Here is a 25481-nt window from a genome sequence, read left to right as displayed (position 1 = left end):
AACAGTCAATGCCAACCAAAATTCCCATTGAGTTAGTGCCATTTGCCCACGTTTCTCTCATATCCTTGTAAACCTTTCATATAACCATATAACAATTAAAGCACAGAAACAGGCCATCTCGGCCCTTCTAGTCCGTGTCGAATGCTTACTCTCACCTAGTCCCACCGGCCTTTCCTATCCCTATACCTGTCCAAATTCCTTATATTGTTGTTAGTGTACCTGCCTCAATCATCTCTTCTGGCAGCTCATTACATATATCTGAATAAAAATGTTGCCTATTAAATCTCTCCACCCTCACCTCAAATCTATGCCCTCTAGTTCTTGATTCCCTAATCCTGGGAAAAGAGTTGTGCACATTGACGCTATACTCCTCATGACTTCATACACCTCTACAAATTTTATTTATTTTTATTGAGATACAGTGCAGGATAGGCCCTTTTGGCCCGTCGAGCCATGCCACCCAGCAATTTTCCAATTTAATCCTAATTTACAATGACCAATTAGCCTACCAACCAGTGGGTCTTTGGACTGTGGGAGGAAATCACATGGTCACACAGGGAGAACACACAAACACCTTACAGACAGTGGTGGTAATTGAACACAGGTTACTGGTACTGTAAAGTGTTGTGCTATCCACCACACCACCATCCTTCATTCTGCTCTGCTGCAAGGATTTGTTCCAATCTGCTCACTCTCCAGTATGCAGACAGTACTGTGCACCCGATTTTTATTCTTATATATATTTTGTTTTAGAAGTTTGTTCTTGTCTTCCGCATTAGTGCCAGTAGAAAAGAGCAAATTTTAGATTGCCAAACATTCATTTACCAATCAATTAAATGTTAGAGGAACTTTTGTATTTCATTAAGTAACACATTAAGTAATGGACTACTTTCAACTAAAAACTTCATTACCTTGTAGGTTTATAGTCCAGTGCATGGTTGAACAAAGATAATCAACCAGGTGCTACTGATGAATGAACTCAACAGATTAACTGAAACAGAAGTAAGTGTAGGAGAAAAGATGCTGTGAGGGACAACCAAACTAACAGGTGAGGGTGTGGCAGGTGTGACAGTTAAAGCTTCAGAACATCAATTCTTACACCATGGCAAGGCTGAGCAGAGCAACAAGACACATCCTACATCAGCAAGGTCTCTACCAAGCAAAAATTTCACAGCAGATAGGACTTGAGATGTGCTGTCCAAGCTCTCCTGAAGAAGCACAAAGAAACTGACCAGAAAAGCAGTAGTTGGCCATGGAAACCGAGTGCAGCAGATGAGATATATCAAACTGACAACTCTTTTAAATCGGAAGAAATCCAGCACTGCTATCAGCTCTGAACTCACAGAAACCACTGGAACCCAAATACATCCCTCCAAGTCTGGAGAAGTCTTGTCAAAAGTGGTCTTCATGGAAGAGTTGCTGCCAATAAGCCATTCCTCCAAAGTGGACACAAAGCCAAAACAACCTACCAGCTGATTTTCTTACAAAACTGCATGACAGTGTACCCAAGAGAAATGATACCAGTTATAAGACAAAGGGTGCTCATACCAAATATTGATTTGATGTTTACAGTTTGGTGCTCTTTATACCAAGTTTTTTGCAACTATTTTGAAAGTTGGGACATCAAGCAGATTATGCACGCCAATCATTCAAGCTGTAGTGGCCTTCGACTTGTTGGTTACCTCAATTGCTTCAAGACTATTTGCACAATAAAAATTAAACCATCTCTGGCAGCTATTGGGGACAACATTCCTTTCTGTTGCTCATGGAAGTGCATTCAATGTAAAATGGAAAATTAAAGTCATCAGGCTAGGCAGAAATACTGGAAACAAGTAATGCAATGACTACATGATTCATGGGTTCCCAAGTGTACTGAATCACAGGTCAAATCTTAATTAAGATTTCCATAGAACTTGTGCATTTTCTCCTCCAGGGCAGAGCCTTAAACTGGTACCACTCAACAGTGTGCTCAAGTTAGAAAATGTTCACAATGCCTCAATTTGGACACGCACACACACTCACTGAACAGTGTGTGCAGCATGCAGTATTAATCTCAAACAGAAATAGATTCAGAAGAGCTCTACAGGTCCATTGGCATCTGTGAACACAAAAGGTGCTGGTCAACCTTTCTGGTCAAGACCTTGCACCAGGACTGAAGGTACAGGAAAAATAACCGCTATACTGCAGTGCAATTTGGATGGCATGATAGAGGACATCTTACCCTTGCCCTTCTATGCCCTACCACGTACTTGTTTATAGTAGCATCTTTCTTATTCTCAGTCCAGGTGCAGGATCTCAACCCACAGTACCAATTTGTAGGTTTCATCTCCAGAGGGTGTTGGATCTGCCAAATTCTCCCAGTTCTGTTTTTGTTCTAGATTCCAGCACCTGCCTTCTTTTCTGTCTTCATTATTAACATGTGAATGGGAATGCAGATATTAACACTGAATTTTAAAGTATCCTTTTAATAGAACATAGAATAGTACAGCACAGTACAGGACCTTCGGCCCACAATGTTGTGCCGACCCTTAAACTTTCCTCCCATATAAGCCCCCACCTTAAATTCCTCCATATACCTGTCTAGTAGTCTCGACTACTTTTAAGGATAACTAACAGAATTAGGCTCTTTAGCCACCATATCCATGTCACCTGTTGTGCCCATTGTTACGTACCCGTGGGTATCTTGTACTTGTCACGTGACAGTGGTGTTGAAGCTATACTGGATTTAAGGTAATGGTCTTGTGATGGTGGAGTGACATCATTTTCCCGCCAGTAGAGGTCATGTGACAGTTTTAAAAAAAAGTGAGGAGGGGCAGTTTCTGGCTGGATTTGCCATTTTGACTCCATGCTACTGCGTGGTCCAATATTATGACGCAGTTTCATTGAAAGGTGGAGTTTTATTTTCTGCCTAAAGTTTAAAAGGTCATTGCCGGCAGTTTCTTTATAATACTGCCAGTTAAAAGTCAGTGGAGAGTGAAGATCGGAGTTCGGGAGCTAAAACAGTGAAACAGGTTTGACCTTGTTTGATCCTCATTCAGAAGGAATTAGTTGGCTGTGCCCGTGCTAACCCCTGCAATAATAGCAGAAAGGGTTGGGTACAGTTTCATTAAGGAAAGGTCAGTGCCTCTGAGCCGTTTCATTTTCATCTTCGTAAATTCTCCGGGGAAAAGTATAGTTCGACTGGGAACCGCAGCAACACGGTGTGAAAGAGAATTTAAATCCTCTAAAAAAGTCTCTCCTTTAATGGACTGTAAGCATTTTGAACTTTCGCAGTACTACTTTGAAGAACTGTTTTTGCAACATCGCTTTGAGAACTGTTTTCGCTTTATCCCTTTAAGAACTGTTTAAACTGCCGCACAGCAGCTGATGTCTGGTTGCGTTAGCTGTTTGTTTACTTTTGGGCTTTGTTTTTCAGTGTTTAATAAATGTTTTATTTGTTATAAAAAAACCCTGCCTCACTCATATATTTATTGTTGCTGAATCTGTAACACCAACGATACAAATTCCATTTACCTGCGTTGCATCGGTAGTCTATGCTTTGGCCAATCCAAGTACTAATCCAGATGCACCTTATCTGCTCTCACCACCTCTTCAGGGAGTGAACTCCAGATCCCAATCACCCTCTGGGTGAAAAACTAAACCCCCAACTTCTCCTCTGAACCTCTTCCTTTAAACTTGCCCTCTTCTTAAATCATCCCAGTTAATTATGAGTGAGCTTATTTTCAAAAGGAAAATAAAGGCAATGGAATACACAGGGACAATTAGTCCATTGGAAGTCACATTAAGAGTTAAATATTTCAGTAAATTGTCCAGTGAAATGTACTCAATGGAGTTAGCTATTCTATGACCAACCTGCTTACATATACGTCTTCAATTTACATTCTTATTGGTTACATTGCTTCATTATTAACTTGATTAACAAAGGAACCCTTTGCATCTTTTGTTTCCTTCAGCTTAGTTGAGGAATCAAGTGTGGTGATAACCTGAGTTTTCAGTCTGACAAAATAAGCTTTCTTGACCCACTGAAAGTTCAACTACTTGTTTGTGTTCAGATAAGCAAAATAAGGTAGTTCTGAATCAGTTAATCAAACAAAAGGTGGCTTGCAATCTCCTCAGAGAACAAGGCCTTAAAGAAAAAGGCTTTTTAATCAGTAGATTGCAAACTATTGTTCTGATACAACAGGGTGTGCAGTTTCATGCCAAAACTCCACAGAAATAAACAGGCACGAGCAAGCAGCACGCTTGGAATCATCGGGAATGCACTGCCATTTTGTCACCCCAGCTCCATTTTCCTGAAATCCTTCATTTCTCTACTGGTTTACTCGTCAGAAATGAATAAATGCAAGATTGATATTGTAATCTTGCACTCTAGACAAAAATTTGGAGACCCTTAAGTCACAATTCATCCCTTGAGACTAACTGGAGACCATACAAGTAACCCAAAACCATAGACACCACAGTTCTTCCTCGCTTCCCCCCCCCCACCACACCCAATGTCATAGCAGAGAGTGTGGCCTCTGCAGTCAATGTGTCGCAAGATAGACCCTGCATGGAGATTCTAACAGAACAACTTGGAATTAGAAGGTTGAGATGCATTTTGAACAAACTACATGTGCCAATAAGCAACCTCGATCAGAGCAACTGAGGAAGAGTTCAAGGTAAGCAGCAGTCTTGAAAGTAAAAGAAAAAAGCACCAATCCAAGGGTTGGATTAAAAACAAAGGAAGGAAATGGCTAATACAGGTGTGCGCCACTTAACGTCCATTCGGACAATGTGACGTAGTTGTGGTAAACTGCATATACCTGTCTGGACACACCCCCTGCTGACTGCTCCTGTGGCTCCTCCCACAGACCCCGGTATAAAGGCGATTGAGGTCTGAGCCCGGCCTCTCTGTCTCCAGGATGTAGTATGGTGGTCAACCACTGCTTGTTCCTTCTTCCAGTCAATAAAAGCCGATATCTCGCCTTTACGTCTCAGAGAGAGTTATTGATGGTGCATCAGTAGTGGATGTAACCAATTTTGTGTATCGCGTGTCTCTGTAAAGATAACGCTACTGTGTAGTAGCGTTATCTCTGTTTAATCTTCTTTTGAAAATATTACTGTAAAGTGCATCATGGCTTCCAAATGCAGTAAAACCACTCCTAGTGATAGCAGCAGCAAGAGGAAAAAGGGAAAGTATTGATTTGGAAGTGAAACAAAAGGTTATTAAACAATATGAAGGTGGAAAACCATAAAATGCTATTGCTCAGGATTTAGGCATGTCACACTCGACAATCACGACGATCCTGAAAAATAAAGAAAAAAATTCTCGAAGCTGTTAAAGGCTCGGCTTCACTGAAAACTACAAGGCTCACGAAAATGCGAGAGGGACCTATATCAGATATGGAGAAATTGCTAATGACATGGATTGAGGACCAAACACAAGAGAGAATCCCTCTCAGTACGTTCATGATCACTGCTAAGGCACGGAGCTTGTTTGAGATGCTGAAAGAAAAAGCAGGACCAGACTACGATATCGACTTTAGTGCTAGCTCTGTCTGGGTGGTTCAAGCGCTTCAAGCAACATTTTTTGCTGCATAATGTGAAAGTTAGTGGTGAAGAAAAGAAAAAGCAAACTAGGCAAACAACACTGGACACATTCCTGAAGAAGCCAACACCTCCTGAAGAAATGGAACACTATGAGGAAGTTGAGAACAGTGATGTGGATGGTCCTGATCCTCTTTGATAAATTATGTCTGATATAGGCTAAGAAAGTGTTTACATAAAAGTTTAAAAAAAGTGAAAAAAATTAAAAAGTTTAAAATGAAATAAAAAATGATAGTGTATATATGTATTATAGTGTACAGTGTACAGTTTTAGTGTAAGTTCTTGGCTATTTAGTCAATACAGGTACACTACAGTACCCCATATAGGTTTGCTAAGTATATAATAATAGTGTTTGCACAACATCCAAATCACACAATGTCTGATTTCACAGAATGTATCATGGTCATTAAGCGACGCATACCTGTACTGAAAATGGCAGGAATAAAGGAAAGCAGAGGTTAGTTTAAAAAAAAAATTGAAAGCCTGTGACCAGATGTATACCACAGGAATCAGTGTTGGGACATTAGATTTACACCAAAGTTCCATCCTACCCTAGACATTCTCTTCTCAACTACCATCAGGCAGAAGATACAAAAGCAGGATTCATTCACATACCACCAGGCTTAAGGACAATTTTATAATTAGACAGATTTATTGCACGGTAAGAAGGACTCGTCATCACTCTATCTTGTTGTGCCTTCCACCTTATTGTCTGCCTGCACTGCACTCGCTGTAATTAACACTATATTCCGCATTTTGTTATGGAGTTTCCCTTGAACTACATCAACGTACCGATGTGATGAAATGATCTGTATGGATGACATGCAAAATGAAGTTTTCACTCTACCAAAATGTTACCGTGGAAAATGTTTTTCTCATGATAAGAATAAACCAACAGCATTTATATCCGAAATCATTCAATACATTTGCAGATGACTTGAAAATTGGTGATATGGTTAATAGTGAAGAGGGCAGTGTCGGGCTACCAGATGATGTTGTTCAATCAGGAAGATGGGTTGGGCAATGACAGATGGAATTTCAGGCTTACAAGTGTGAAGGGATGAATTTTGGAAGATAATACGGCCAATGACATACACAATGTTTATTGGGAATACTGAAGTATACTAAGGACCACTGTTTGTCCAATGATGCCCAAATGTGGCAGCAGAAGTAGATCAAATGGATAAGACAGCACAGAGCACTAATATTAAAGGCTCAATAAGGCAGGGCAGGGATTACAAGAGTGAGAAGGTTCGTGAACAACTGTATTAAATGTTGTAGCAAGAGATTGCAGATCTTGGAATCTAGAGCAGCATATAACCTATCCAACCACTTCAACAGCATCTTGGTGGAGGGGTCTGTTGGCAGGAGGGGCAAGAATTGTTGACAGATGCTGCTTGACTTAGCAAGATCCCCCAGCAGATTGCCTAACCAACTGTTTCATAAAGCAACAAGCCATTAACTGGAGTACTGTGAGCAGTTCTAATCACAAGGTTCTCTGGCTTCTGAATGCCACCTAATAGCTACCTGCTTCTGAACTTTACATGCCAGATGGCAAAGTCATGAAAAGTGGTGACATCCCTGTAGCTATTTTATACCCAACTCCTGTAGTCATATCTCCACAACAGCCATGCAGAACACTATGTTTATAGGAATAGTGTCCAGGTGGAGAATATGGGAAGATGAGAAAACCAGGCAGAGAAGAAAGAAATCCATCTTACCTTGAGTTCCATTTGGATTCGTTCATGTTCAGCAGCTGCTTTGGTAGCCTCATCCTCTGCTTTCATCTCGACTTCCTTCTGTTCTGAGTCATGTTTAATAGTTTTCTCCCCCAATTTAAATGAGCCTGAGAATCTTCGGACCAATTCCTTTTCTTTCTCTTTCCTGCCCAACAAAGATCTCATCAAAAGCAGAGACACAAATGTGGCTGCACAGATTATTCACTAAATTACTGGCACCACAACGCAAGCCTCTATCAACGCCCAATGACTTCATGAGCTACCTTACAGAACTGAAAGCTTTGGGCTGGGGAAAATCAAGAGAGTAAATAATTTAACATGGACTGATACACGTTCAGTTATCAACATTGAAACAAGACTGGAAGTTACTTCTTTACTTGGAAGTTTTAAAACCCAATAACAGCAGTACAAATACACAATAGTCAGTACTACTATATCAGCTTCAGGGACTAAGGTTTGATGCTGATCTCAAGTGCTCTGTGTGGAGTTTAGACTATGGTGCTCTCATTTCCTCCCACATCCTAGAAATACATTTGCACTACTGTTTGTGCCACTTTTTAAATGTTTTACAGAGAGTTCTTGTTGCAATAGATTGCATTTTTAAATGTATTGCATTGTACTGCTGCCAAAAAACAAGAAATTTCATGGTATTTGTGAATGTTGTTGTTTTTGTGGTAAGCAAAGGATAACAGAATCAAATGGGAGCTCCTGGGGACTCAAGAGGGAATGAGTTGCAGGGGTAAAGGAAGATAATGGGAGGGCGAAATAGGACTGATGGAATGACTGCTGACAGCAGATTGGGAAACATGGCTCAAATAATCACCTCTTCTGCTGTCACGGCCCAAATATTCAAATGCCAGTTTCGGTAAGCTAGAAAATACTGTCAGAGTTCCACTAATCTATTACAGCTAAGATCTTCAAATCTGCCAGAAAGGCGACCCTCCTCAGCTCCAGTCTATATTCCATCCTCCTTTTCAGGAAGCTCATAGGCATTTTTTTTAAATGGAGTCGGGTCTGTTGATTCGACAAGTCTTCTCCACGTGGTCAATCTAACACACAAAATCCATCTGTTGAAATGGTGTAGATACCCACTAGCACAGCATGGGACATCCTGATACAATAAACAGAATTGTGACATAGGGGATTTTGTTTCCTTGGACTCTGCTCACCTTCCATTGGTGACTATGCCAAAGTCAACAGCAGCAATGAGACTGCAGAGTTTCAATCTAGACCTTTCATTGTATCAATAGGCAAGTTTCCTGGCAGCTGATTCAAGGTGACACACTTTATTACAACTTGTGATTCCACAGGATTCAAGGCTGACAAGCCACATTCACCTAAAGCGTCTAAAGTAAATGGTCAAAATGCAAAATGGAAAGGGGTTTTTGGCTTTTCCTTAAAAAAATACATCAAACAATTCCAAAAAATGTTTGAATGTTAATAACTAAAAAGATTAACAGAGATTTTAAAAGATTAAGCCACATTATTTTGCCAAAATACAAAATGTTCAGATTATTCAGCATCTGAAAATGCAATGGAATGGCAGGGACGTTAAAAAAATTATGGGGGGATCCAGTTTCATCTGCCAGCCCAATTCTTTTTGTTATCTTGGTTTTCCAATATTCAGAGATCAAGTATTTAAATATTGCAGAACATTGGTAGCTTGTAATGGCTATTTGGAAGTTTGATTGATCGCTGAACTTAGCAAAATGTTTGCAGATGTTTCGTCTCCAAATTGAGAAGCCATCAGTGTGCACTTGCGGGGGCTGTCTCCTCAGAATGCTAAAAAAAATGTCTGTCATATACTCCTCCAGGGTCCGAATGGATATTGATTCGATGTCATGATCTGGTTAACTGGTTCAAAACACAGTGAACTGTTTGCTTTGCCGTCCATATCCCGAGATTACTGGCAATTCACTGACTGCTGACGTCGTCGTTTCTCTTTTCTCCATAAGGGTTCATATACTGCAGGGGTCATGAACCATTTTTGCACCCCGGACCAGCTTAATATTGACAATATTCTTGCAGACTGCCCGATGAGTTGGGGGGGGGGGGGGGGGAGTGTTGTTAATCACAACTGGAATATAGGTGACAAGTCAACTATAAGTCACTTATAAGTGGCTAATAAACTCAATTCAGTTTCTAAAAGGGTTTATCTAATGAATTTAATATTAAACACACAGCGCATATTTTCCTCGTATGAACATATAAAATCATTGCAACACACCAATATCGCTGAATCAGTGGGAGCCCTGGGCTTGATTCCCTGCAACAAGATGGTCCCATCAAGGAGTGATGGGAGACAGCGATACTCAAAGGGGGTTCCTTATGTCCAGTCTATTCCGCAATTCAGTTTTTGTTGCATTCATTGCAGAAAACCCCACTTCGCAGAGCTATGACGTTGGAAATGGAAGTAACGTTTTCAGTGCTTTCGTGGCTATCTCAGGATATTTAGCCTTGACTTTGATCCACAATGCCGGCAGAGATGTAATGGCAAACATATTTTTCAGCCCACCGTCATTTGCAAGCTCGAGGAGTTGATCTTCTTCCTGCACTGACATGGATGATGCACGTCTTGGGTCATTTGAGTTTGGGAAGTAACGCTTGAATTCTCTTGACAGCGAAGATAGGTGATCGCACACCAGAATCCCAAAATCCCAGCTAATGTTGGGAACATGTCAAATATGTCCCTGTCCACTCGCCGTCCCCACAGTTCCAGTTTGGCTTTGAAAGCAGACATGTTATCTGCCAACTTGAAGACAGTTGTCATTCTCCCCTGAAGTGACAAATTGAGTTCATTGAGCAGGTTGAAGATGTCACAGATAAGTGAGTTTTGCTATCTACTCCTCTTCACTGAAGTGTCCTGCCAGTGGTGACTTTTTAAGGGCTTTTGCTTTGATGTGATTGATATCTTCAACAATGTCACTCAATATGCTGTTAAGATCAGGTGACATTTTTCAGCTAGCCAGCATTTCCTTGTGTATGACACAGTGTGTAGACTGACATTCAGGAGCAATCTCTTTGACTCGGGTAGTGAAACCAGACAGCCACCCAGTCACAACTGGAGCCCCGTCTGTGCATATTCCAACACAGAATGGCCAGTCCAGTTTGCCTGACACGTAGTCATTCAAAGACTTGAATAGTTCTGCCCCAGTTGTGTTAGCTGGCAGCAGCAGTGCACACAACATATCCTCGTGCACATCGTATTGAAATATATATCGCACATAAACCAGCAGTATTGCTTTGTTGTCGACATCGGTAGACTCGTCGACCTGGATAGCATACCATGGTGACTCGTTAAGCCGTTCCAACAGCTGTGCTTCGATGTCCTCCGCGATGTCATCGATTCTCCTTGAAAATGTGGTAGCTGAAAGAGAAACCTGTGCCATCTTGTTAAGCTGCGGCTTCTCCCAACAGTTCACGGTACATGTCCTTGGCAGCAGGTGAATCAATGCTTCACCAACAGCGAAAGGCTTCTTAGCCTTAGCGATACGGCTGGCCACCAAGTACGACGCTCTCAGAGCGGCAGCGTTTGTGAAGGTGGTGACTCTCAGCACTTGCTTCTGTCCCGCTTGCTCACGTTTTTTCCGCTCCAAAAACTCAACAGGTTTGTCTTTAAGTGCAGGGTCCTTGGGCTCAAGGTGCCGAAGCAATTTCGAGGGCTTCATTGCCTCATTAGACAGCTTGTCTCCACATGTCACACACAGGGGGCTTGGAGCGTGCAAGTCACTGGCCGCACCAAAGCGATATTTTATGTTCGACTATTCATATTTTCTGTTGAAGGAAGCTTTCTTTTGTTTTGCAGTCTCGGCCTCAACTGTCTCTGCATCATCATCATCATTGTATGCCTTTTATGTCCCCCTACCACCTCTTCCAAAGAAACTCTCAAGCGCCGTTTGTTTTTTTACTCATCAAGTAGTTGTAGCTTAACGACCGACTGATGACCTCATGTGCATTCAAGTTCAACAGTGGGCGTGACAGGGAATGAAGAAAGGTGCAGTGACTCATTTAGCCAATCATATTGTTTCCTCGCGGCCCGCTAGCACATGCTTTATGGCCCGGTGGTTGGGGACCACTGAACTGGATCCAAGTCTATATTTGTTGGTGGATCCTTCTGTAGAGAACCACTCTTACAAGAAAAGAGCAAGAATTTCTTGTTTTGCTTGAGTTTAGACTCTGGCTGTCATTCAGTTGAAATAGTGTTCTCCATCTTCATGAGCTGATACTAGCAAGAGTGGGTTATGCCTTCTGCTTGCTAGCCAGTTCTCATGTAGCCTGGTCGATACTTTTCTTCCTGTTTGAAGAAGTGTCAGAATCAACAATTTAACGCGCTCTCAAAATTTGAAAAGGAGACATTGGACAGCCTGAAAACAGACATAAATATCATTTTGCCTACTGACAAAAAACACAACTGTTGTACCGGACAAGGGAGACTACATTGACAAGGCTAAGCAACTACTAAATGACACAATGACCTATCGTTGCCTAGACAGTGATCCAAGAAGAACAGTGGAGAATGAAAGCAGATGAACCAGACATCATTCAATTCTATGGACTACCAAAAAATACACAAACAGGGATTACCACTACAACCAACTGTGTCACTCCCCGGCACACACAGAACACAGAAAATAGAAATCTACAGCCTTTCAGCCCACAATGTTGTGCTGACCATATAACCTACTCTAAAAACTGCCTAGAATTTCCCTACCGCAAAGCCCTTTATTTTTCTAAGCTCCATGTATACCTATCTAAAGAAGACCCCATTGTATCCTCCTCCACCATCAAGAGGACATGATCTGAGAGTTAGGGGGCAAAAATTTAAGGGTAACATGAGGGGGAATTTCTTTACTCAGAGAGTGGTAACTGTGTGGAATGAGCTTCCAGTAGAAGTGGTAGAGGCAGGTTCGGTATTGTTATTTAAAGTAAAATTGGATAGGTATATGGACAGGAAAGGAACGGAGGGTTATGGGCTGAGTGCAGGCCAGTGGGACTAGGTGAGTGTAAGCGTCGGCACGGACTAGAAGGGCCGAGATGGCCTGTTTCCATGCTGTAATTGTTATATGGTTATATATCACATTCGATGCACCTACCACTCTGAAAAACTACCTACTTTGCAGCACCTTAAAACTATGCTCCCTCATGCCATAGAAGGAGTACAAAGAAGGCTCACCAGATTGATTCCTGGGATGGCAGGACTTTCATATGAAGAAAGACTGGATTGACTAGGCTTATACTCACTGGAATTTAGAAGATTGAGGGGGGATCTTATTGAAACGTATAAAATTCTAAAGGGATTGGACAGGCTAGATGCAGGAAGATTGTTTCCGATGTTGGGGAAGTCCAGAACGAGCAGTCACAGTTTAAGGATAAAGAGGAAGCCTTTTAGGACTGAGATGAGGAAAAACTTCTTCACACAGAGAGTGGTGAATCTGAGGAATTCTCTGCCACAGGAAACAGTTGAGGCCGGTTCATTGGCTATATTTAAGAGGGAGTTAGATATGGCCCTTGTGGCTAAAGGGATCGGGGGTATGGAGAGAAAGCAGGTACAGAGTTCTGAGTTGGATGATCAGCCATGATCATACTGAACGGCAGTGCAGGCTCGAAGGGCCGAATGGCCTACTCCTGCACCTATTTTCTATCTTTCTATGTTAGCCATTTCTATGTTAGCCCGAGGAAAAAGCCCCTGACTATCCACACCCCTCACCGTAGACACCTCTCTCAGGTCACCTCCCATCCTCCGTCGCTCCAAGGAGATGACACCTACGTACAATTTAGCAAAGGGATTGTGGAGACACCCGAAACATTTGTTTGCTGGATTCTAATACTCAATCAACAACACTCAAAAATTCCTGGAGAAACTCAAGAATATTAGACTGGAAAATGATGAGATAATGGTTTTCTTCAATGTCACGTCACTGTATGCATCTGTCAAATTGAAACTGGTGCAAGAAACAGTTGCAGAACTATTGAATGGAGAACAATAAGCAGGACACTCATGAAAGGCAGCAATTACCATATAACCATATAACAATTAAAGCACGGAAACAGACCATCTCAGCCCTTCTAGTCCGTGCCGAATGCTTACTCTCGCCTAGTCCCACTGACCTGCACTCAGCCCATAACCCTCCATTCCTTTCCTGTCCATATACCTATCCAATTTTTTTTTAAATGACAAAATTGAACCTGCCTCTACCACTTCTACAGGAAGCTCGTTTCACACAGCTACCACTCTGAGTAAAGAAATTCCCCCTCGTGTTACCCTTAAACTTTTGCCCCCTAACTCTCAACTCATGTCCTCGTTTGAATCTCCCCTACGCTCAATGAAAAAAAGCCTATCCATGTCAACTCTATCTATCCCCCTCATAATTTTAAACACCTCTATCAAGTTCCCCCCCTCAACCTTCTACGCTCCAAAGAATAAAGACCTAACTTGTTCAACCTTCCTCTGTAACTTAGGTGCTGAAACCCAGGTAACATTCTAGTAAATCTCCTCTGTACTCTCTCTATTTTGTTGACATCTTTCCTATAATTTGGCGACCAGAACTGTACACAATACTCCAAATTTGGCCTCACCAATGCCTTGTACAATTTCAACATTACATCCCAACTCCTATACTCAACGCTCTGATTTATAAAGGCCAGCATACCAAAAGCTTTCTTCACCACCCTATCCACATGAGATTCCACCTTCAGGGAACTATGCACCATTATTCCTAGATCACTCTGTTCTACTGCATTCCTCAATGCCCTACCATTTACCATGTACGTCCTATTTCGATTGTTCCTACCAAAATGTAGCACCTCACATTTATCAGCATTAAACTTCATCTGCCATCTTTCAGCCCACTCTTCTAACTGGCCTAAATCTCTCTGCAAGCTTTGAAAACCTACTTCATTATCCACAACGCCAGCTATCTTAGTATCATCTGCATACTTACTAATCCAATTTACCACCCCATCATCCAGATCATTAATGTTTATGACAAACATTGGACCCAGTACAGATCCCTGAGGCACGCCACTAGTCACCGGCCTCCAACCTGACAAACAGTTAACCACCACTATTCTCTGGCATCTACCATCCAGCCACTGTTGAATACATTTTACTACTTCAATATTAATACCTAACGATTGAACCTTCCTAAATAACCTTCCGTGTGAAAAAATTGTGAACTTCGATCTGTGCTGATCAACCTACTTCAAGTTTTGTGGAGAAATTTATGAACAGATGAAAAAAGTGCACCAGTGGCATCTCCTGTCTCTGGCCTATCTGTGGAAGTCATAATGCAGGAACTAGAAAATGCAATGATACCAGAAATCAAACCCAAACTTTGGGTGTGCTATGTGAATGGCACCTTTGTGATTATCAAGAAAAATTTTGTATAAAGAACACATCAACTGCTAAATAATGTCTTTAATGACATCAAATTCACAATGCAAATTGAAAAGGAAAAGCAGTTTGCATTCTTGAATGATCCTATCAAATGGACTACTGCTGGTCAATACTGGTGTCACTCTACAGGAAAGTAACACACACCGATCAAATTCTGAACTTCAACAGCAACACCGCAGACACAAAACTGGAAGAAAAGCACCTTTCAACAGAACGGATATCCAAGAAGCATCATCCAAAAGGTCAGAAACCCAAAACTACAATCTCTATGAACGACGAATAAACAAATTGCACTGCCGTACAAAAAGGACATCTCAGAAATGACCACAGGACTACTTCAGCAACACATCACAGTTGCTCACAAACCAACTGCAACTTTGAGGAGAAACCCATCAAAATTCAAAGCGCAACAAAATGTGACTGAAAGAACAAATGTTATCTACAAAATCCAGTGTGGTGACTACAACGCGTACTATGTTGGTCAAACCAGAAGAAAACTATCGACCTGACTACACGAGCATCAGTCAGTGAGCAGAAGGCACAACCCAGCCTCGGTAGTATCAGCTCGGTAGCATTATTTCATATTTTGGTATCTCTCACAATAGTACAATCGAGTTGATAGATAATTATTGTTAATGTTAATTCACTACTGCAAAAGTAAAATAGAAAAACACCATTTGAACTAGATGACAGCCAGAGTCTAGACTCAAGAACAAGGAGAATTTCTTGAAGCATGGCTCTCTACAGATGTATCCATCAAACATTGACATAGATCTGGTACATGAACCCTTATGAAGAAAAGAGAAACGACAATGTCAACTATCAATGAATCGCCAGTAATCTCAGGATATGGACAGCGAAGCAAACAGTTCCATTGGACTGCACTCGAAGCTAGCCTTTCAGAATCTTCTACTGCTAAACTGCTCACTATGCTTTGAACCAGCCAACTCTTCAGACTGCAGAGGAGTATATAAGCTGACATTCTGAGGGAACAACACCCTCATCTCCGCAGCGATGATGGCTTCTCAATTACAGCCCAGCCATTTGCAAACATCTTACCAAGCTTGGCAATCAATCAAACTTCCAAATTAAGTATTTACCCAAAAATGAAACACTAATCATTGGGTAGCAGCTAAGTTTCCCAATTCAAAGTTACTTGAGCCAAAACCTGTTGCATAACTAGTTTTCAACTCAATTATTTCATATTTTGGTATCTCCCACAATAGTACAATCCAGTTGATAGGTAATTATTGTTAATGTTAATCCATTACTGCAAAAGTTAAATAGAGGAGTTGAAGATACATTCTGCAGGCTGTTGTTGCTTAGTGAAAAGTGTCAAGTGGTAAGAATTGAGCTAATTAACTGACAGAAGGGAGGAATCAAGTCATCCCAGAACCCAACAGTATGGGCTGGATGCCTGATCCCTACCCATAACCTATCAAAAATAAATATCCCACTGAGTGTCAATCTAATATTAAAAGCCAAAGTTCTGTTCTTCACTCACTCAGACAGTTTGAAATTGGATTCAAATCTAGAGGCAGAAAATTTACCAAAGCCAAAAATCAGGTCACAGAATTTATAAATGAGAATAAATGCTGCTTGCAGTTCAGTAGCTTGGACTAAATCCCAAGACTCCAGCTCAAATCTTCCCATGGCAACTGGGACATGCAAATTCAGTTAATGATAAATAAACAATCAGAAGCCAGTGTTGGTAATGGTTGCTCGAAGCCTGCAAATTGTCATCAAAAACAATAATTGAATCCCTAATACTAGATAGAAACCTGGAGCCATTATTTGATCTGGCTAATATGTGACTTCAGCCACAGCAATAGAGTTTTGATTCTCAACTGTTCTTTGAAAAGGCCAATCAACCTATTCTGTTTGAGAGCAATAAAGGGACAGGCAATAAATACTGGCATTCCAGTGACATGGACACCATGGAAATGAATAGGCTATCTGGCAGTTTCCCAGTAATTGCCACCACAGCATGGAACATCAATTAAATAGAATTGAATCAGGAATCAGACACCGTAATACCCATCATTAAATTAAAATGCTGGATTGGTTTCATACTTGAGTTCAGTGGCTCTAGAATTGTCTTCCATCTCCAAGTAACGTCACCAGGTCAACACTACAAATGCCTTCAACAGGACCCGTGTTCACCCAGAGGTTTATTTTGGATTCACAGAAGATGGGTGCAAGCTCCTTGGATGTAGTCAAGATCTTCATAAACCACGGCACAATCGAAAGAACTGATTTTCATCCAAACAAACATGGAGACATTTAATCTGATTTATTTTTGTTTGGTTTCATCAACACCATTAAAATTGCAGTAGTTGATAACAGCCAGTAGAAGTGTTTGAGGGACCCCAAGAATCCCCATATTCTCTCCATTTTATATTTGTTCAGGTGTTCCTGTTCTTTGTAGCTCAACAAGATTAGTGAAGCACATATTACTACTCTATTTGAACTTGCATATAGGGTTAATGGTCTCAATTGAAGTCACTCCCACATATTCCTTAAAATACTTTTTAGGAGACTGTTTGCTGACACTTTTAATAGAGGCACTTCTGACCCAATGTGAATCAGGAATTGTGCTAATCTCCTATTTAAATTTCTTAGCACACAAAGGTTACCAGCAAGGCTACAATCATTGTCTGCTTGGGAAGAGTCTCAATACCCTTTTGCTAAACTCATACTCTACAATTGTTCGTCTTTTGAGAATAGGTCAGTCAGACTTTTCTTTTATAAACTGCAGATTAATTTTCATATTCAATCACAGTAAGCTACAACTAATAATGCCGAAATTGAATTAGGTTTAAACAGAGAAACCATTCCATACCTTAGTTCCCCCGCTTCCTTTTGAGCCTGCAGTCTTGCTCGCTCTGCAATTATTTCATCACAAATTTGATCGTAGGGTTTGTCTCCTGGACCTTCACCCATCACCCAGACCCACACGTCATTATCTGCTGCCAGCAGCCAGTTGACCGACTTCCCGCTCTCTGTATAGAGGAAGACAGAACACCATTTTAATATCTGAAAGAAAGCAGTTCACCTTCCTAAATAGAGATCTCTGCAGAAACTTGCATTGAAGTCTTTCAATAGTGCTTCCCCTCTCAAATAAATAGTAACAACCTAATGCAGGCTGAAAGTTGAATGGGTGTATCAGCATTCCTAGTGTGCCAGTATTCTGCACAGGGTACACTACAACGTGCTTAGTGTTTCAGTATGCCCAAGAGTGGGCTCACACAGGTTAACATAGAAGATACATGGCAGCAGTGAATATTGGTAGGAAGCTCTGAGTGATCCACTTCCTCTGATTATCTTGGTCTCTTTTCCAAGGCAGAGACCCAACCCTTTTCACCAGAGACATTCACCTTTCACCCCCCCCCCCCCCCCCCCCACCGGGCAGGTACAACTGCCTGAAAGCATGTTCCACCAGGCTTAAGGACAGCATCTATTCTGCTATTGACCAGTTCCCTGGTACAATAAGATGGTGTCTTGACCTCATAAACTACCTTGTCATGCCTTTGGCACTTTGTTAACTACCTGCACTGCACCCTCTCTAACTGCAACAGCAGTGAACTTTAGTTAATTGGGGCAGCTGCTTTTTTGGGACAACTCTTAAAAAACAAAAAATAAACAAGAAAATAGCTGGGATTCCCTTTGTTTATTTGGGGCACTATGCCATCTAACTGCGACAAGTGACTGTTGCCGACAGTTTCTAGCTAGCATCAGTTATGGGCATGTGTCCTGACTGTTAAGACACTACACCATGCTTACAGTGAACAGTTTTAAAATGGCATCAGTTGCGGGTGTTTGTGTTCAAATGCAGTGATTAAAATAAAATAAAAATCACTGATTTTGTCTCTGATAGATGACAAAAAAAACAAGCAGCAAGACAACTTAGACCTGCTTTGCTCACTGCGATGTGTCAGATGTTTGCCACGCTTGCTTTCTAAACACATCTGCCTCTTGCAAGATCATTAGCAGTTGTAAATAAACTTCCATCTAACAATTTAACTTTGGGTTGTAAGAGCAAGTCAGTCTTCAGTACTTGAAATGTAAATGGCAAGCAATAATCAGCTTCAAGTTTAAAAAAAGCACTCTATAAAATTCAATGTGTATCACTGAAAATGTATGAACTGTGTTTTAAACTTTTTTTTAGCTCAAATTATTTTCTCTTTGGTAGGGAGAGGGGACCCACCACCCGAATAGTAGATATTGGCAGCTATACGCGCTATGGAGAATAAGCAAATCTTTGAAGAGTGGGTAGTTACAGTACAATCTCCCTTTTGTGAGTTTGTTCATGGTATTTATATCCAATAGGCCTTAAAGTCTTTGTTTGAGTTTAGAACTTTGTGGTCAGCAAACCCAATACCATCACAGTGTTTCAAGCATTCAACCTTGAGGACACCAGAAATGGCCAGGAGTGAAAATGAAACTACTTCAAAAAGATAGGGATGACAAAGAATTAAGATATCAACAACCATCTTGAATGTTACAGTGAAACAGAGTTAGAAATAGAAACACAGAAAACCTGCAGCACAATACAGGCCCTTTGGCCCACTAAGCTGTGCCAAACAGGTCCTTGTAAATCTAATTAACTGGCAGTAACACTCCCTCATAAAATAAGAATACATGGGAGAAACAAAAGATCATTCAATACACCCACCCTCCATTCCAGCACACCATACAGATCCTGTACCTCATTCACTTTCTCACCCCAATCCCTATAATCTCATTACCTTGGTCTCTAATAGTTGTTCCTCGTACTCAGAATACCAAATGTATATTGCATTTTGATAGGCATCTAAATTTGTATTGAGCACTCCTATTTTTAATAAAATCTGTTATTCAAAGGTTAAACCAAATGAGATATAGTTAAGAAATGTTAAGATAGATAGCAGTGAAGCATAGTTTCAGATATATCTTGCTGTTTATGCGTCAGTGTATCACATACCATAAAACTTGAATATGCATGAGTTCCTGTGGTCATACCTACTGAGGTGGAGGAAACTGTTTATTGGGAACAGAGTGTTTTCAGCTGGATAAAACAAAACAAATTCAGTTCATTGTTTTGGGAACAAAGCTGATGGAGTGTTCATACAGATGATCTCATAAGAAGTTAGTAATGGAAATAAAACACATTTACAAACAAGAGAAAATCTGCAGATGCTGGAAATCCAAGCAACCCACACAAAATGCTGGAGGAACTGAGCAGGCCAGGCAGCATCTACAGAAAAGAGTACAGTCGACATTTGTAGTTAGTTTAGAAATTACCTAGGGTTACCCATAGCCCTCTATTTTTATAAGCTCCATGTAGCTATCCAGGAGTCTCTTAAAAGACACTATCATATCCGCCTCCACTACTGTTGCTGGCAGCCCATTCCACGCACTCACCACTCTCTGCGTAAGAAACTTACCCCTGCCATCTCCTCTGTACCTGCTTCCAAGCACCTTAAAACTGTGCCCTCTCGTGCCAGCCATTTCAGCCCTGGGAAAAAGCCTCTGACTACCCATATGATCAATGCCTCTCATCATCTTATACACCTTTATCAGGTCACCTCTCATCCTCCATTGCTCCAAGGGAAAAAGGCCGAGTTCACTCAACCTATTCTCATAAGGCATGCTCCCCAATCCAGGCAACATCCTTGTAAATCTGTTCTGTGCCCTTTCTATGGTTTCCACATCCTTCCTAAAGTGAGACAACCAGAACTGAGCACAGTACTCCAAGTAGGGTCTGACCAGGGTCCAAAAGCCGCAACGTTACCTCTTGGCTCCTAAACTCAATCCCACGATTGATGAAGGCCAATGCACCATATGCTTTCTTAACTAGAGTCAACCTGCGCATATGGATGATGCAATTGTAGAAAACATTGTATGAAGCCAGTCCAATATCTGCACTAGGTGTCTGTACTATTTTGTTCATTTACAGTCAAAAGAACACAACAGCATACACTGGATGAATTCTTCCACTTATAACTATTAGTAATTTACAGTTTTTTTAGAACTGTAGTAACATTGGTAATGTTCTAATGTCAGTATTTCACTTAAATACATCATTTGTCACCCAATTAAATGATAGTTTTCCAAGAAAACTTGGCTAATTGGTACAGCTGCTTAATTGCACTAAAAAATGTACTGGTCCTGATGTGTCCCGATTAACTGGAATCCACTGTATATTTTGTTATTGCTTTTCCCTTGTCTGACCTCAATGAACTGAAGTAGTGAAAAGATCTGTATGGATGGCATGTAAAACACTTTTTGGCCAAATCTGGATACATGTGACAATAATAAACCAATTAGCAGCAGGCAGAGGAACTCAACTGACGTCAGAGGGGAAATAGGCAGGCGGCCAGAGAATGATGCAGGGTCCACTATCATTCTGTCTTCAAATGCCCCGTCAGAACACCACAACCCCCTTTTCGTTATCACTGCCATGTGCATGTTGTGACAAACACACTGGCTGCTCTTGATAAGAATGTTTCACAAGAACAGTTGGTTCTGTTTCTGCCATGCCCCATGCACAGACAGGGAGAATGACTGAGCAAGGTTCTAGCTTGGTGGTTAACCTAAAGCATCTATTAGAACGATGGAAAGCCAAGGACATCATTAAAAGAGTGCACTGCTTGTTATGAGTGCACAACACTGCTTATATTTTTAGTTTTCACAAAATAGGCAGCTGATTCATTTCTGCTGAATTTACAACATGACCTACAGTAACACGGCCTTTAAGAAAATAAACCTGCTATTCAAGACCTGGGCTACTCACGCAGAAGCAGTTCAAATCCCCCAGGGGAAATTTAAGTTCAAATTCAAGTAGTGAAAGAAATTAGCAATGCAACCACAAGACTGCAATACTGTAAACAGGCACTCAGCTTTCAGTATAGGAAATCTGACTGATGCGACACCAGACCACTCAGATTTGTGGTTGATCTAGGCCTTGCTGATACGTTGGTGGCTGTCCTTCCTGTAATTCTAAGTCTGTCTTGGCCACTATGAGGGGCAGGGAACTAAACTGATTCACAACACTCAAGAAAAATTGGTAATTTGTTTATAATTGGGACATCTACAGAGACAAAGTGAGAAATTTTATTTTGCATGCCATCCAGAGATCAGTCCAAACACAACTACACAATTGTACTGGGTTACATACTGTATCCATCCATCCAAACAGATTCAGTCTGACAAGTCCACAGACCAGACAATAATAAAAAAAAGATGCCCTACTATCTCTGTAGAGTCATGGATGACTGTAATCTCATGACCTCAAAAATCAAACTAAACATTCTGGAAGTACAAAATTCTTTGACAGGGTTAAAGCTTCAAAATATTAAAATTCTTTCTGGCAACCCCACCCAATTATTAAGTGATGCACCTCTGCATCTAATAATCAGTCTACACATCAGAACTACTGTGGTGGTGTTACAGAATGTTGTTACATTTCCCATTTAAGAAAATTGACCATGTCCTCTGCATAGCACAGGATGACATCACCAAAAATATGGGATTAAAGAAAGCAGCCACGTTTCCATTATGGCTACCTGAAAATCTCTGCAATTCATCACAAATATAAGGGCTAATACCAGAGTTAACAAACATTGTTAGTTGGAAAGTACTTTGAGATCTCCTGAAAGACATGAAAAACACTTCAGTAATGTTGTGCCATCTTTGATTTTCCACATCCCTCTTTTTGCCACCGCCCCACCACCCCCACACCTGAAATTATGAGCTGAATGCTAACAAATAGAAGTGTTGTAAGTGTATATGTTATTCACCTACACACCAGCTACTTTGCCAGCTTTTTCTACAAGGCCAATAAAAGCTTCACTTGTTCCCATTTGGTATTTTTATGCTGCACCAGTTGATTTCAATCCAAGTGGAAAATTGTATAACACTGTACCACCACCATCAATTCCTGATTAGATTGCCAAGCAGTACATAGTAAATATACAAGTGGAGCGAGGGTAACCCATCTGACCTTTCACAGCTGTTTACCATTCTACAAGATCATGAATGATCCCATCTTGGCCTCATTTTCCTGTGCTGTCCCCATACACTATTGCTGCCCTGGGGATTAACTGATTAATATTTTTCTCCACTGCTTCCTGGGCTAGAGTACCCTCTTATTCATGTCTTCCAAGAGAAGCTCCTTCCTCCATTTCCATCTTAACTTGGTAATCCTTCATTCCGATGGTATGTTCCTTACTTCTAGATGCTCCTAATAGGAGACACATTCTCCCAGTATCCACTTTGTCAATCCTCAGAAACCAGTTACACAAGAAGATCAAGTCATTCTTCCATATTGAGTACAAGACCAACCTGTTGAACAAGTCAGCTCCTTCCTTCCCTCCCAGAATCAGCCCAAGTGAACCTTCTCTGAACTAGCATACCCTTTCTTAAATATGTACCAAATGCTCCAAGTATACAACTGGAGTGGGAGAAACCCATGTATGGTTTTTCCACCATATCCCAGGAACCCCCTCCACCACTTGTAATAAACTCCAGTGTTTCCCTGGCCTTAATTACTTGCAAAACCCTAAGCTAATCTGCGGGTATTGAGTACCAGGATTTCCAGATCTCCCCGTTCCACAGCACTGTCTGCTCATTCCATGTAAATGATAATTTGCTTTTTCATTCAACCTTCTAGAGTGCATGGTCTCATGTTCCTTGTAGTGCACTTCATTTGCCAACCTTGTGCTCTCATGCTTGACCTTTGCACACATCCTCGCAATGTTGAAAAACTACCTTTGCATCAGCAGATTTGGTTACAGTGCCCTCTGTCACTTCACTAAAGTAATTAGCATAGATCAATAAGGCCTCAGTACCCATCTCTAGCACTCAACCAGTTACTGACTGCCATCACTCTGATTTAACCATTTGCTTGGGTTTTCTAATCCACTGCTCCCTTTCCCATATAAACAAGTTGCCCTCAACCCAACGTGTTGGCCTCTTGAACTGGTAAATCGGTTTATTATGGCCACATGTATTGAGGTGCAGTGGCCTTTTGTGGCAGTTTAGTGGGTAGAGTCTGAAAATCCAAGTACACTAAACCTACTGATTCCTCTTTATACACTGAATAAAACATAAGCTGGTGTTTTTGCAAAGGGAAACATGATGGCTTTCTCTGCTTCTGTGAGCTCATCAACATGCTATTAAATTTTGATGGGCCAACACATGAAGAGACTGGTCCCTCCAGTTCGTCCTTTTACCATGGCTTACTTTTCTGAGGAAACTGTTTTTGTTTGAAGTTTCCAATCACTGAAAGTTTATTTGTTGAATTTCTCTCTTCCCACTACCACAATTCATCACCCAAATATCAAAGCAGTAACGGAGAAAGGATAAAACATCAAGTTAAACTAAACACTAATTTGGACCAACTTTGCTGATGTTGTTCAGGATGTTGTGGCTCAGACAGTTGTTTTTTTTTTAAGGTTCTAGGGATGGTTCTGGGGACAGGTTAGTTTGGAGGCAGGGATGAAGGAAGTTGGAAGCAAGCAGAAGTAAATAAAGAACAGGGCAGAAGCTGGAGTTCAGGCCTGAATGTTCCACAGTAATCCCCATGGACGGATGTTGCGTCAGCAGGCTCCAAGACATAACACACGAATCCCCCAGTCAATTATGGGGTTTACTGACTTCAGTCAACAAGGACCAATGACCTCCTCCCCCCCCACACACACACACAGTCAGCGAGTCCTCCCAGGTCAACAACTCCCAGGAGCAGAGGTCTGTGTAGGCAAGACGGCTGGTGATCTCTAGGTTGGCAAGTCCCAGGCTCAAGTTCCATGCGAGTCCAGAGTTTGAAACAGAGTTCAAAGCCCCATGTCCTTGGATCAATACTGAAGGTCCAAACTGCTGGGTTGCCATGTCTGAAGGTCAGAGTCCCACTGTCTGCAAGTCTGGGCCAGGGGTGACACCACCTCGGCCCAGAACAGCAAAGCCTGGAGTTGGAAGCCTCTGGGAATCTGGAGTTCCTAGTCCTGTGATCTGTGAATCATGAAGTCCATACCGAAGGTTGAAGCCCAAAAGACTAATGTTGCTGAGCTCAGAAGTCAAGGCCCCTTGGCTGGCATGCCCAGAAGTTAGAGGCCCAGTGTCTGCCAGTTTGGGCCAGGGACTGGAGGTTGGAGGCCCAGAGTTAGCTTGTTCTGGAGTTGGAGGCCTCTCTGTATACATCAAGGCTTGTTTTGCTGTTGTTGCTTGTGTTGCTCTGCAGAACATCGTGACCATGCTATGCTGGTGCTGGAATGTGGTAGCACTTGCCAGCTGCCTCCAGCACATTCTTAGGTTGTGACGGTTTTTAAACACATTTCATTAAGTTTTGTGATAAATAAGTGAAATAAATGAAGCTGAAAATGAACTGAGAGCTAATTTTCCCTCTCATGGCATACCGTGCTTTCTCTTATGGACGATACTGTGGCAGAGCTGTCGTCAAGCAGTTGCCTTACATGGGTTCAATCCTGACTTCCAGCACTGAGTGGAATTGTACATTCTCCCTGAGATTGTCGGACTTCCCACGTCACATAGATGTATGAGCTAGAGTAGCTTGGTGGTAGGATTATTGAGAAATTCTGAGAGAACAAGCAAAGGAAATGTGGAAACTGGTACAAGTTTGCACATTGAGATGTTCCAATTTACTTAACAAATTGATATTATTTTTAAAAACCACAAAGCATGTCAGAAGTAGTAGCCTAGATCTTCCTAGAAACTGCCCGAGTTTCCATATTTACCAATTTAAATAGCAGGCCTGGACTTCC

The 25481-nt window shown here is 41.4% G+C and overlaps 1 protein-coding gene across 4 annotated transcripts in view; it reads right to left on the bottom strand.

The window, feature by feature from the left end:
• Positions 1 to 25481, bottom strand: part of sh2d4a (SH2 domain containing 4A) — a 59379-nt gene that overhangs the window by 15988 nt on the left and 17910 nt on the right. For all 4 annotated transcript variants that reach the window (XM_073042567.1, XM_073042566.1, XM_073042568.1 and 1 more), the window contains exons 3-4: positions 17564 to 17723; positions 7308 to 7470 (exon numbers count right to left, since the gene is read on the bottom strand). In XM_073042567.1, coding sequence (XP_072898668.1) covers positions 7308 to 7470; positions 17564 to 17723 — 323 coding nt within the window. The remainder of the gene's footprint in view (positions 1 to 7307; positions 7471 to 17563; positions 17724 to 25481) is intronic.

Source organism: Hemitrygon akajei, chromosome 4, assembly GCF_048418815.1.
Source record: "Hemitrygon akajei chromosome 4, sHemAka1.3, whole genome shotgun sequence".
NCBI classification, from domain to species: Eukaryota; Metazoa; Chordata; class Chondrichthyes; order Myliobatiformes; family Dasyatidae; genus Hemitrygon; species Hemitrygon akajei.
This window is presented reverse-complemented; position numbering and strand designations above follow the sequence as displayed.